Genomic DNA, 14,884 nt, shown 5'->3' on the forward strand with positions numbered 1-14,884 from the left:
CGAGCGTGTACAAAAGGAGGCGACTCGGACACAAACATCCAGTCTGCAGGTGTCAGAGCAGGATCCATCCAGGTGAGTCTCTGCACAGATTTCCACTTATTCTGATTAACTTTCATTTAGTTCAATCTGTTGTTTCTTTCCAGAAGCTCCAAGAAACTAAACTCAGGATGAATTTAGAAGCATAAAGTTGTTTTTCTATTGGATTTTTATTCTCTTATCCTTTTTCATTTCTCGAAATGTGCCTTTCATGGCTTCCATCCTTAAAGGGAATTGGATGGTACAGTCCAATAAGGATAATCAAAGCTGTAGAATTGATGCGTTTATAGTTCGAGTTTCTCTTTCCTGATAACAAGTCTCAATGTTCTGTATATCTGTACATCATATTCCATCCTGTGTATCCAGTATGTCTCTGCTCCTGTAGTCAGCCTGTATTAATGCTGCTGCAGTATTTTGGAACCTTTTAAATATCCAGAATATTTTACATCGTTTATATTTGATATAATATCTTTTATTAGTATTTGTATTTTAATGTCTGAACACACTGCTGCTTCTGTTGTCTGTCTGTCTGTCTGAAGGTTTTTCAGTTTTGAGGTTCCAACATTTCTTTTGTCTCCTCAGGAAATCATCATCATCCTCATCTTCATCGTCCTCATGATGCCGTCCATCAGTGTGACTCAGGTGTTCCTGCTGTTGGCCCTCCTGCACTTCGCCACATCACTTCCTGTCAGGTATGTTCACCTGAAACACTCGATGCTGAAAAAACTAGAGAAACTAACCAAGAAAAACCCCTCACTTCAAACCTGATGGCACACTCTTGTACTTTATGCTTTTAACTGGGGAATACTATCTTGGTTTAAAAAACTGTCCGATTGTTCTCCACTCTTTTTATTCTCTTCTGGTGAAAAAAAAGAGCTTCAGTTTTTCCAATATTGAGTTGTGATGTGACCGTAGGGACGACGATGAGGTGGAGAGTTTGCTGACTCAGATCAGGCACCTGAACGCCCCGTGGTCTCTGTCGGGGAGGAGCTCTGCAGACTCTCTGCTGGAGGCCAGACTCAGGTCAGTTTACACCAGAAGAAGAATATTGGAGTATTATTTTGCAGCTGCCTTTGGAGATTCTGGCTCCGATATAGCCCTTTAGGAGACCAAAAACAGAGCTTAAAGACAGAATACTGGACTTATATTCAGCAGGTGGACACAAAGAAAAAGTCTCCTAATGAACGATGATATTGTTCTGTAAGCTAGATTTGTAAATAAGCAATTATATTGTTAACAAATATACAATATCAACTTAAAGGGGCCCTAATATTGCTCATTTTCAGGTTCATATTAGTATTTAGTGCCTCTACTGTGACATGAAGAGGCGTGCACAGGGATTTTAGCCTTTGCAGACCATTGACATGCACTAAAAACTATATAACACAATATGGCCTCTTCATACGTCAGAGATGTGATCCTAACTGGTTTCTGCTTCCCCCCCAGTGGACACAAATGTTACTTATTGCAGGTTTGATTTGATTTAACATTTCACACTTTCAGTTTAAAGGAGAACTATAATCTTCATTGTAATGTTCCTTTCTGTATGTTGCACCTCTATTGGGACATGTCTCCATACTTTAATGTTCAAAAGCTCTTTATTTTTCTCATACTGCCTGTGCTGCAGCACCTCTTTCAGAATTTCAGCCTTTGCAGACCATTTACATGCACTAAACCCTGTGTAACGCACTACAGGAAAGGAAAGACCCCCGAAAGCAGAATAGGGCTTCTTTCAGAGATCATATGACAGAGATGTGATCCTGTTCTGCTTCTCCCTAGTGGACAAAAGTGTGTGTCACCACAGGTTTAACTTGATTTAACATTTTGAAATGGTCACACACACTTTCAGTTTAACATTATATTCTGAATAGTTGTATTTCAGTCTGGTAGAAACTGTCATTTGTGTTGGATTACATTGACTGACGAAGGTGTGTGCTAAATGGCTGGCACACTGTGAAAGTACTTAAGAAGGAGTCTTGTGTTTAGCACCATACCTCCTTAGGAACAGGTACGCAAGATATGAACTTCTTAAATGTTTAGGTGCATTAAAGACCGGGTGATTTCTGTGATTGTATTTCAGGCAGATGCTTTCCGTTGGACTGGACCGCAGGAGGCAGCTGGGAGACATCGAGTTCTCCAACAGATACGCAGAGTTCCTGCGATCGAAAGCCAAGCACAGCTCCATCTGCGCCTTCCTGCGCCGCATGCAGGGCGTCAAGAAGAGGTGCGACACTTTGCAACACATCCTACGGTGGCTGACATCAGACCCAGCATTTCTTTTAGGAGAAACATGCTGCAGCTAAATAAACTATGCAACTATAAAAACACAAATGTGCCAAAGCAGATGAAAAAGAAGAACCATGAGTAGCGTTTACTAAAAGCGCTGCGTAACCGAAACGCTGTAAATCCTAATGGAGGTGCGGTTATAGCAGCGTGCTGTGACATTGTTGAAGGCTAAGAAATGAATGCAGTGGTAAATGAACATTAAGCTATCGAGACAGCAGGTGAACTTGTAGTGATGTGTTTGCATAAACAACACATTCATTCAGAAGCCGATTAGAAAAACCAAAAATATGTCAGATTTATTTAATTTCAGACAAAGTTTCTATAATAACTCAGCGTTTTTCACACATATTCTACGTATTGTACTGATTTAGATTTCAATTTTGATTGAAACAACCATTTTGATTAAAAAATAATTCCGTTTTTAGTTTTAATCTGATCTAAATAAAGGTTCTCTCTGCAGAAGAGCAGGTTAAAACATAAGAATAGTAGTGTACAAATCCAAATGAAAGCTTCCTTTTCCTCCCAACCCTTCACTGTTTGATCATCCCAACAACACAAAGTGCCTTAATGAATATCAGAATCGGGTGGTGTACATATGTTCCCTCTCCAGCAGTGTTTAACCCCTGGTGTGTTTCCCTCCGCAGCGGGGTGGGAGGAGACGTGGAGAGGGTGAACCTGCTGCTGAATCAGTACATGTGTCCGTCCGTCTTCAACAACTGGTCCGCAGATCTGTGAAAACGTGCAAAAAAAGAGATGGAATATTGTCATGGTCCTTGTGTCGTATCTGTCATGTCTTTGTGTTTCCTGTTTTATTTTGAAATGTTTCCCCTCTTGTTTCATGTTTAGCTTCACTTCCTGTCTGTGTTTCCCTCCTGTGCCTGATTGTGTCACTGTGTTCACCTGTTGCCCCTGTGTTTCTCCTCCCCCTTCCAGCTGTCTCTCTTGTCTTGTGATTACCTTTGTGTATTTAGTCTCTGTTCCCCTTTTCTCTGGTGTTCGGTCGTCGTCATTTCTTCCCTGATCCCTTCCATGATACCTGCCTGTCCTGTCGTCCTTCATGCCTGAAGCTAAGTGTTTTTCATGTCCTGTGTTCCCCTTGCTTCGTGTTTCGTCAACAGCTTTGGAATAAAGCTCGCTTTTTGTTTGGACCCTTACCTGCCTCCCCTTGATTTACTGCACTTGGGTCCTGTTTCCCCAACCCTGACAGATATGATGTTTGAGGGACTGACATGCTACTGATGTTCTGCATACACCTCTATACAAGCAGCTGTGATCATGTGTAATATGGAAACCCGGATGTCTTTGCTATTAAAATAAGTTGAATCAAGTTCTGAGTTTAAAGTGTTCATAAGCGTTTGTCATACACTGCCTTAAGAAGGACTGCTCGGTTAGAGTGAAGAGCCACTGAAAGAACAGCGGAGCAGCTAAAACAGGTCATCAATCAAATATTAAAGAGGTCCTATTCTGCTTTATGGGGCTTTCCCTTTCCTGTAGTGTGTTTTATAGGTTTTGGTGCATGTAAACGGTCTGCTAAGGCAAAAACCCCACTTCTGGAACATAATGACATCACTATGTAACTCTCAAGCTCCTATTGACTAGTGGAGAGACACTACATACTGATACACACCTGAATATCAGCAGGAGAGGACTCTTTAAAGTAGAGACTCTACATACTGATATACACCTGAACATCAGCAGGAGAGGACTCTTTAAAGTAGAGACACTACATACTGATATACACCTGAACATCAGCAGGAGAGGACTCTTTAAAGTAGAGACACTACATACTGATATACACCTGAACATCAGCAGGAGAGGACTCTTTAAAGTAGAGACGCTACATACTGATATACACCTGAACATCAGCAGGAGAGGACTCTTTAAAGTAGAGACACTACATACTGATATACACCTGAACATCAGCAGGAGAGGACTCTTTAAAGTAGAGACGATACATACTGATATACACCTGAACATCAGCAGGAGAGGACTCTTTAAAGTAGAGACTCTACATACTGATATACACCTGAACATCAGCAGGAGAGGACTCTTTAAAGTAGAGACTCTACATACTGATATACACCTGAACATCAGCAGGAGAGGACTCTTTAAAGTAGAGACTCTACATACTGATACACACCTGAACATCAGCAGGAGAGGACTCTTTAAAGTAGAGACTCTACATACTGATATACACCTGAACATCAGCAGGAGAGGACTCTTTAAAGTAGAGACACTACATACTGATATACACCTGAACATCAGCAGGAGAGGACTCTTTAAAGTAGAGACTCTACATACTGATACACACCTGAACATCAGCAGGAGAGGACTCTTTAAAGTAGAGACACTACATACTGATATACACCTGAACATCAGCAGGAGAGGACTCTTTAAAGTAGAGACGCTACATACTGATATACACCTGAACATCAGCAGGAGAGGACTCTTTAAAGTAGAGACGCTACATACTGATATACACCTGAACATCAGCAGGAGAGGACTCTTTAAAGTAGAGACACTACATACTGATATACACCTGAACATCAGCAGGAGAAGACTCTTTAAAGCAGAGACTCTACATACTGATATACACCTGAACATCAGCAGGAGAGGACTCTTTAAAGATGAAGGATCTTATCGTTTTAGACTTTATTCACGTAGCACTTTTCAAACACGGTTACAGAATGATTTCCAATACAATTAGGACACATTAAGAGGATGAAATGAACAGAAAACAGCATCTTAACACTTAATAAAGCCCAGAGAAGAAAACATTTGTAGACCATTTACATGCACTGAAACCCATATCACACACTACAGGAAAGGGAAAACCCCCAAAAGTTTAGTAGGGCCTCTTTAAGTGTAAACACACTATTCTGAGTCTTTGGATTCTAGAGGACAAGCTTAAAGACTTTATTTCATACAAACTTAATCAGCTCTTTCATTAATCGTGTTCTTTTTTATAAACACACTATCTTTTCTAACATTTGGACATTCTTTGCTCCGTTAATCCTTTTTAATTCATCCAAATGACACTTACTGATCCCTCCTCTCTTGCTCTCCTCGAGGATTCTACGTATTCCCTCGTTAATTGTGGGGTCTTTTGGGGGAGATTTTCTAGTACAATGTGAGCGTCTAAGGACAGAGATTGGGCTATATAAATACATTCATTGGTTAGGTCTTTCTTCTTCTGTGTGGTAACATTTAACCGTGATGTGACTCGAGTCAAATAAAAGTCCTTTGGTCACAAATAACATTTTATGGCTTCCCGACGCAAACAGACTTGTGTTATGATTTTATGAGGGGGAAAAGTCCACTGCAGCCATAAACCCAAGCAGATAATCTGAGCACGGAGACGGAAGAGGATCAGTTCAGACGGGACGGGACGGGACGGAGACATGGACGGGAATCAGCCCCACTTCGTTCTGAGGACGTCGTCCTGCTTTATACTTCTGATTTTCCTCCATACCTCGACCGCGCAAAGTGAGTACTTCAAACAGCTGGGTCTGAAGTGTTTTATCCGTGGTGACAACAGGAAATAATACCAAGTGAGCCTCTTGTTTGTTCATAGGCCAGGCTCAAGAATAAAGGTCACTGCGCCTATTTTATTAGCCCTGGATCTATAAATGTGGTTGACTTTCTCATGTTTTCAAGCTTTCACTACCATCTGGTAACTCTGGAAACCCAGGTATGAAACTAATGTCCATTTATTGTATACATTTCTTCTTGTCTCTCAACAGTCTGTTCCGCCCCTTCAACGGCAAGCATTGCAGAAAACAATAAAGTGGGCGATCTTGTGACGACGATAACTCTCGACCCAGGGGTGACCGTTGATTTAACCCCCGTTGAAAACCCCAACCACTCGTTCAGAATCGTAGGAAATAGGCTGGAAGCTGCAAAGGTGTTGGACTATGAGGTACTGTAGGTCATGGCAAATGGTGATTGAAACCCATGTCTCATAAAGTGTTTTGCATAAAGTGTGTTTTGTTTGCAGGACATATCAGTTCACGTGGTGGGGATCACCTGCACAAAACCAGACACAGGCGCCAAGGTAAAACTGTCCTCACTCTAAACGTCCACATTAACGTGCGTTGATCTGAGCTCTTCATGTTTTCACTGTGTCATTGCTTCAAATTGTCAAAACTACTGAATCGTTTTCGTTCAGGCAGCATGCCGCTTTTTTTTTTTTACAGAATCAGTGTTTTTGTCCCATAATACAGCATGAAAGACAGAAGGGCAGAAAGGGTGATTTCATCGGTTAACAATTCCAGGTTCCTAAAAAGGTTCTCCATGTTAGTGAAGAGGTTCAACACATTCTGGAGGGAAAACTGTAGAGGTGTAAGAAGATGCTCAACACGAGGTGATTGTTGATATAGTTCTAGGAGTTCTTGGAAAGTGGTACATGCTAGAAGATGGTTTGTCCATGTACTCCATAAGGTTCTTCAAGTTCTTAAAGAGGTTTCTCAGATGCTTGATGAAGTTTTTTGAGTTCTTAAAATACTGAAGTGTTAGAAGATGAGGTTCTCTATGTTCTTGAATAGGTTTTACGGACGCTTGATGAAGTTCTAGGAGTTCTTGGAAAGTGGTATGTGCTAGAAGATGGTTTGTCCATTGTCCTCCATAAGGTTCTTCAAGTTCTTAAAGAGGTTGGACCATTGTGCTTGATGAGGTTCTATGAGTTTTTAAGGAAATAGTTGGTTGTTGCTGAAGTTCTAAAGGGTGCTAAAGGTTATTTGGGGGGTTTAACAAAGTAGTAAAGGTTCTTGAGAAAAGTGCACAGAGGTTTGAAATGTTCTTGAGGGGTTTTTCTGGGTTCCTTAAAAAATGTTGTCTGAGGTTCTTAAGGGGCTTTATGAAGTTGTACAGGTTATTTAATCAGTTGTAGGGTTCTCTAATGAGGTTCCCCAGGGGTTTTTGAGGAAATGTGTATGGGCTCTTTACCATATTTCTAGGGGCTTGTAAGGTTTTACGTGTTCTTGAGATGGTTGTTGGAGTTGGAAGATGTTCTATATGAGTTTGAGGACGTTCTAGAGATTTTACGGAGCTTAATTAAGATTTTCCAAAGAGTCAACAGATGCTTGAAGAGTGGGTTCTTGGTAAATGTAGATGTGCATGTTCTTCCAGAGGCTGTACAGGTAATAAAGGAATAGTGATGATCAATAATGATGAACATGAGTGCTTAAACATTTTGTCTTGGTTTCTAGCTGGAACTCCCCATCGTTGTAACTGTGGAAAATCTGAATGATAACCCTCCAGTCTTTGAGCAGAGCCAATACCTCGTCACTTTAAAGGAGGTAAGAGTGTCCTAACTTTAAATACAAACGTTCTATTGCTCCACTTTCAACATCCCATTTGCTCTGAATTACAGAACAATCAATGTGTTAAACTCCGCCCATGATTACATATTGTTTACCACATATGAGAAGGAGTGTAACAGTGATACACTATTAAAACGTTCCAGACTGTGTTTCAAGTTAATATTTAACGTTAAACTGCTTTTTTTTCATGTCCCAGATGTCTCCTAGTGGCACAACCGTGGGCCGATATGATGCCACAGATTTAGACGGTGGATCGCTGTACTACACACTGATGCCTTTATCTGTAAGACCTCATGTGTTGCTCTATCTCTCAATGTGTGCATGTGTTTGTCCGGGAGGGGTTTAGCCTAGCTTAGCACTAAGACTGGAGGAAGGGGGGAAACTGCTAGCTCAAGAAGCACATTTAACCTATTTTCTGTGTGTCCTGTTTGATTCCTGCAGAGCGGCTTTGCTCTGAAGTCGTCTACAAACCCGGATCTCCTCGTTGTGACGCCCGTCGACTTTGACAAAGTTAAAAGTGTAAAACTGATATTATCCGTTCAGGTGAGTTCTACAAACACTGACCTCCTTTTTTGGACTCAAAGAACTCAAACATTGGTTCTGGAGTCTGAACCCCTCCTCAATGGGGTCGGGTCTTGCATGTGTGATTTTAAATTAAGAAAGCGTTTTGAGTTGATGTGCATGTTTAAATGCAGTTCACACTACACACAGCTGCTCACACACTCAACACATTTTCATTTTTTCGCATCTTACAATTGGTTTGCTAATTCGTTACTTTGAGATGGAGTGATGCTGCAATTTATAAATGACTGCGTAAACTGGAAATATTGAGGGAGTAAATGGTGTTATATGTTAATTACTGACATTAAATAGACAAACAACACGAAATGTTTTTAAGAAGAGAAATAAATGTTTACTACAAGACATTTACATCACTTTGCAAATGAATCGTTTTTCAAATGTTGTATTAAACATTCAAATAACAACAGCTCAAATGCTAAATGAAAACATGATTGACTCCTTTGGGAGACTTAGATATAATTAGATTTATTTCACTTTATTGATCCCAAATTGATTATTAAGTTACAGCAGCATCCCGAGGCGTTGCACATTAGTAAATAACACAAATAATATACAAATAAAAATAGAAATGAACAGTTTATCAACATTAGAGATATATACAGAGCGTCTACTGCACAAATATAAATGTACGCTGTTATAAACATTGGTTCTAGAGTGTGTGTGTGTGTGTGTGTGTGTGTGTGTGTGTGTGTGTGTGTGTGTGTGTGTGTGTGTGTGTGTGTGTGTGTGTGTGTGTGTGTGTGTGTGTGTGTGTGTGTGTGTGTGTGTGTGTGCCTCCGCTGACGGTCAAACTGTGACAACTCTGTATTTGTTCTAAAGGACACACCATTGAAACCAGCCAATAGCAGGGCCTCATCCACCACCACCATCACTGTCTCCATCGAGGACGTGGACAACCGGCCGCCGTGGTTCCAGCCCTGCACGAGGCACGAGGTCGGGGGGATGGCGGTGTGCCAGAGCAACGGCTACAACGGCAAGGTGGTGTTGAACGAACAAGAGGTGAGACATTTATCTGGACACTATGAAAAAGAAAGACTGGACGCTTTATCTGTAAACCTTTATGGTATATTTTAATCAGGATACTTCTCTAAAAACTTTTTTGGGTTACTTTATCTGGATAATTATCTGGATAATTTATCTGGATACTTTGTCTGGATACTTTATCTGAAAACTGGACCATCAGGGGACAAAACTGGATTTTTACCTCGACTGAAAAGGAGTAATTCATCCATGAGTAGCCAGCCAATCGTTGAGCTCCCAGACTCAGGGTCCAGAAATGCTTAAAACGAAATAGTTGGACCAACATGAGGTCTGAACGTTTTCAAAGTCAACGTTCATTTAATAATACACTTTATAAATATAAAGCACCTTTCAAACACAGTTCATTAAGTGTTTTCCAATAAATAAAGACATCATCTTTGATGGATTTCTGGAATCCAAAACTGTTTTAGCCTGCAGACAGTTCTCTGCTTGCTAAGGTTTTAACGCAGCTTCCAAAGAGCATGTGTCGAATACATTTCAGGGCAAAACATACTAGGACTTTGTGCTACATACATTAATTTTTGTTCCCCTCTTCAGGCCGGAGCGTTGGCATTGACACCAGGACCGCTGTACGCCATCGACGGAGATTTAGGTTTGAACGAGGAGATCGTCTACTCGTTGCTGGAAGGTGAACTGACGGATTATCATTCATTCTTCAAGTTTGTTTTGTGAAGGATTTGCAGGAAGAAGCTGAGTGTGTGTGTGTGTGTGTGTGTGTGTGTGTGTGTGTGTGTGTGTGTGTGTGTGTGTGTGTGTGTGTGTGTGTGTGTGTGTGTGTGTGTGTGTGTGTGTTTCAGGGGATAGTGGCGGGCTGTTTCAGATCAACCCGAGCACGGGGAACATCAGCATGCTGAAGCCGGCCGACGTGCTGGGGACCATCAGGCTGACCGTCCTGGTAAAAAAAAACAGAATATTTGGAAATAGAAAAAGTTAGAAGTATAAATGATAATAAATGATCAAACTTAATTGCCCATTAGGTTAACACATACTAAGAATTTACCGTGGTGTATTTGGCGCGTACATGAACACAAAAGAACCATCAAATTAAACCATTATAAAAAACCATTATACCATTAAGATAGTTCAATATTATAGAGAAAATATAGATTAAGCTGTACAAACAATGTGTAATAACATACAGTAAAATAAGATAGATATAAGAGGTAGCTTAATAGTAATACTGATCAATAATAACATCAATACCAACATAATTCTACAACTCATGCTAATTAGTAATATTTGTTATGACTATCTCTACAGTAATTACTTTTATTGCCTCCTTTATTCTGACTTTTTGAAATATTTGATGTGATGATTTTTCAGAAGATTATTTACAACATACTATGATTTTTCAAATATTTTAAATGGCATACTTTACAAAAATGTTTATTAACATAGTATAACTTATTATAATATGACTTTTTAAAATGTCTTTTATTAAATACTTTTTATATTTAATTGTAATTCTTTAAAATAATATAACTTTAATAATAAAAGCATTTGTACCGTGTGACTTTTTCAAGTGTTTTTTATTAAATACTTTCTATGAATTTGACCGTTTATGATATTTGTATGACGTACAATAATTTGAGTTCCTGAGGTGGAGTTGTGTTCCTGGTGACAGTCCTCGTGTGTCTCCTCCAGGCCCGTCAGATGACCAACGCGTATCAGTCCTCCTCCACCTCCGTCACCATCAGTGTCCACGTGAAGAGCCTCCACCCTCCACAGTTCCAGAGGCCCGAGTACCGAGGCGTTGTGTCCGCGGTCGGCATGATGGCGATGGACCCGGATAACAAGGACCAGCCGCTGCGGATCATCGCCACGGACGACGACTACGCAGCCACCGGGGTAAAACCCTGACTCTGATTTATTCAGCAAAGGATTCAGCGGATAACGAGGGTTCAATAAACACCGTAAAGAAATGCTGGATGGTGCATTGGCTTCAAATAAGTAGAATACCTGGATTATGAAGTAATATATTATAACGTATATTAAAAACTAAACTGCTGATTCTCGGGACTCGTGACTCGACTCGGTCTTGCGCACTGATGGACTCAGACTCGCACATTGACGATCGTACTTGGACTCGGACTGGAATAAATTTTGTCTCAAGTCCAGATGTAGAGACGACCAACAGCTAGATTTAAACAAACATATCCACTCAGATTAATACACGATGACTCGGACTTGTGACTTGGACTCGGACTTGGGTGACTCGGACTTGGACTCGGACTCGAGCACAGGTAATGAGGACTCTGACTCTTCCTAGGTGACTCAAGAGTGACTGGGACTCGAGAATTGGTGACTTGACTACAACACTGATATACTATACAATACATGTTTGAATATTTTTTAGGACAAACTAAAATACACACCATTATTTACTTTCCTAAAATGTTATAAATATTTCCTGCGACAGAAAACATTTATAAAATTAGATATACTCTGCAATTTTATGACGAAAATACACAATGATTTTTAATACTTTTTTACGTGCACTAAAACCAAACACTACAGGGAAGGGGAAACCCCAGCCAGCATTATAGGGCTCATTTTAGTGAATATTCATAGTATTAGTTTTGAGTTTTAGTGGTCCACAGAGTCTTTCCTGAGTTTCCTGACCTTTGAGTCTCTGTCCACAGGGTAGAAATCCCCACATCACTTACAGCGTTAAAGGCAACAGTGATTTCTCCATCATCGACGGATACTTATTCATGACAAAGGATCTCCCCATTGCCACCTTATCTCTGCAGGTGAGCTCACACATCCGGCAAAATCATAAAACAGCTGTTTTTATTTTATTTAATAAGCACATTTACTTCCTGCTCCCAGGTGGTGGCGCTGGACTCGACTAACGATGAATCAGTCACAGCTCAGCTCTCAGTGGAGGTGAAGACAGGTAGGAAGAGAAGCCTCTCCGTTATCCTCCAATGAACCTCATCACTATCAATTTTCTAAATGGATCATTTATTAGTCAGTGGGGACTGTGGCTCCGGGGGACCAGACAGTTGTCGGTTCGATCCCAGCCCGTGCAGTCAACATGTCGATGTATCTTTGGGCCAAATACTGAACCCTGAGTTACTCCCGATGGCCAATGGTGTGTGTGTGTGTGTGTGTGTGTGTGTGTGTGTGTGTGTGTGTGTGTGTGTGTGTGTGTGTGTGTGTGTGTGTGTGTGTATGTGTGTGTGTTAGCTTCCTTAGAGCAAGCTGTACGGTACCTGTACCTGCATGAATGGGGTGTGAATGGCTGAATGACTCGTAGTATGTAAAGAGCTTTGAGGGGTCCAGAAGACCTGATAAAGCATCCATTTCCTGTTTCTACATTTTGAAAAACACAAAATAAAAAGCTCTTAGTTTAATCCGTTATGCTTCAGAAGAACAGACACAACGTACACGTTTTAATGACAACTGTGCTGATATTTGATATTGAAAAGGCTTGATTTGTTTCAACACCTCTCAGGACTCCTGATCCATTACAACTACTATTTCTAACATTGGATAGTTATAGGTACACTTTTCTTAGTTGGGTTTAATATTTGGTATGACCAGTTTTTGTAATGAATCAAAGCAGTAGGAGTGCAACCCACCCTGTTTATTAGCTATTTAGTGCTTTTTATTCTTCAGTGTTTCATTTCTATTCAATACCTACCATGTCATGTGACTCCAAATCATTGCAATATGACCCGCGACTGTTAAAGGGTTTTGATGCTTTTCACTTTCAATCTATCATCTATGATTAGCCGCTCCTTCACACATTCACTGTGACACAATCCTTTGGGTGGTCTGCTCTGAAGTGCCCAAAAAAACATTGGAATTGGACCATAAGATGGAGTCAAATCAATAATAAACATTACAAGTTAAGTATGACGTTGTAGACTTTAAAAAAAATACATATAAAATGTTTTAAAGTACAGATAAAGATAAATAAATGAAGTATGACATTGGGCAATAAATAATAAGTTGAATAAATAAATAATAAATATAAAAAAGAAAATATACAAAGAAAAATAAAGATATTAAACAATATTTAAAAAATAATAATAATACTTCCAAATGTAAAATAAAAGAAAGTTAAGCATGACATTGAATAATAAATAAATACATAATAATAATAATAATAATAATAATAACAATAATAATAACAATAATAATAATAATAATAATAATAACAATAATAATAATAACAATAATAATAATAATAACAATAATAATAATAATAATAAAACGTGTAAAAAATCTAAATGTACAACAAAGAAGAGGTTGAATAAATAAATAATAATAAATATAAAATATCCAAATTCAGAGAATGACAAAAAATAAAAGGAATGTATGACGATGAAAAATAAGTGAAATAAATGTTTTAAAATCATTTCAAAAAATCTATTTAAACGGAGCAAAACAAAAAAGTAAAGCATGACGTTGGAAAGGAAAAACGTAAAATAAATGAATGAAACATTTTATCTATGCAGCACTTTTCTACATCTATGGATACAGGAACTAACAAAACACGTGTTGTGAGGAAAAACAGCGAACCAGGTGGAACCAGTAAGCCTCAACGTCTGCTCTCCTCCAGGTCTCACCACCACCAGTCTGCCTGAGAGCACCACCGACAGTCTGACCACGCCCCTACACGAGACCACGCCCCCACACGAGACCACGCCCACCGAAGAAGCCCCCTCCACTCCGAACCCCACCACCACGAACACCGACAGCAGCCTCTCAACCGCGATCCCCGCAACCACGAACCTCCCCACCGAAAGCACCGCCCACCCCCCCACAGGTGCTGACGCTTTGTTCACGTCCGGAACATCACTGGGTGACACTCGCGTTCCTATTGGTCTAGCGCTCCGACACATTGTACGTGACAGGCTAAGGGGCGGGACATCTCTAAGCGGTTGACCAATCACAACAGAGCCGGCCAGCTAACCAATCAGAGCAGACTGGGCTCAAACTAATATCATACTATAGTATTTAATGAAGTAGATTCATAGTTTAATAATAAAATCTGATATTACAAAAGATGTTTACTATGAAGGGGTCAAGCAGCAGTATTGCAGATCAATAAAAAAGTAATTAGACTAGATACAGACAATATTATGTCTTAAAGAATCATGCTATAAAACATGTCTAGATATATGTCATGACTATGAACCATATAGTTTGCTAACAATACTTGTCAGGGTATAAAACCACATAAAGAACACTAAAAATAAGTCAGAAAAAAGGCAGAAAATAGTCAAACAATGTGCTGTAAAAAGGCAATTGACCAATCAAAGAGCACCACCTTGAACACACACACACACACACACACACACACACACAGCTTTTTTCCGTTTTGGCACTACTGTACATTTCTCTGCTTCACATTTCCAGTTTGACATCAGTGTGACCTGTCTCCGGTGACCCCTGTATTTATTGACCTTTGTTCCCGCAGTGATCGTGCCGGCGGGGGGGTTCAGCTCGGTGGCCATGGCGGCGCTCGGCGCTTCGCTCGGCGTCCTGCTGTTCATCTGTCTGGTGGTCATCGTGGTTCTCGCTGTGCGCGTCCGGAAGGGGAAAGCGGACTCGAGAAAGATCTACGAAGCCAGCCTCTTCCAGAGCTCGGTAAGTGTAGAGCA

The 14,884-nt window shown here is 40.2% G+C and overlaps 1 protein-coding gene across 2 annotated transcripts in view; it reads left to right on the forward strand.

Moving 5' to 3' along the window:
* Positions 1-5,504: 5,504 nt before the first annotated feature.
* cdhr5b (cadherin-related family member 5b) overlaps positions 5,505-14,884 on the forward strand; it is a 10,939-nt gene continuing 1,559 nt past the window's right edge. The window contains exons 1-14 of one of the 2 annotated variants that reach the window (XM_063900656.1): positions 5,505-5,808; positions 6,066-6,241; positions 6,320-6,376; positions 7,530-7,619; positions 7,840-7,926; positions 8,085-8,186; positions 9,045-9,224; positions 9,804-9,894; positions 10,064-10,161; positions 10,911-11,114; positions 11,909-12,019; positions 12,099-12,165; positions 13,840-14,046; positions 14,701-14,870. In XM_063900656.1, coding sequence (XP_063756726.1) covers positions 5,724-5,808; positions 6,066-6,241; positions 6,320-6,376; positions 7,530-7,619; positions 7,840-7,926; positions 8,085-8,186; positions 9,045-9,224; positions 9,804-9,894; positions 10,064-10,161; positions 10,911-11,114; positions 11,909-12,019; positions 12,099-12,165; positions 13,840-14,046; positions 14,701-14,870 — 1,725 coding nt within the window. In that variant the 5' untranslated portion in view covers positions 5,505-5,723. The remainder of the gene's footprint in view (positions 5,809-6,065; positions 6,242-6,319; positions 6,377-7,529; positions 7,620-7,839; positions 7,927-8,084; positions 8,187-9,044; positions 9,225-9,803; positions 9,895-10,063; positions 10,162-10,910; positions 11,115-11,908; positions 12,020-12,098; positions 12,166-13,839; positions 14,047-14,700; positions 14,871-14,884) is intronic. The other variant, XM_063900663.1, reaches the window with a different exon arrangement.

The sequence above is a fragment of the Eleginops maclovinus genome, chromosome 2 (genome assembly GCF_036324505.1).
Source record: "Eleginops maclovinus isolate JMC-PN-2008 ecotype Puerto Natales chromosome 2, JC_Emac_rtc_rv5, whole genome shotgun sequence".
Lineage (NCBI taxonomy): Eukaryota > Metazoa > Chordata > Actinopteri > Perciformes > Eleginopidae > Eleginops > Eleginops maclovinus.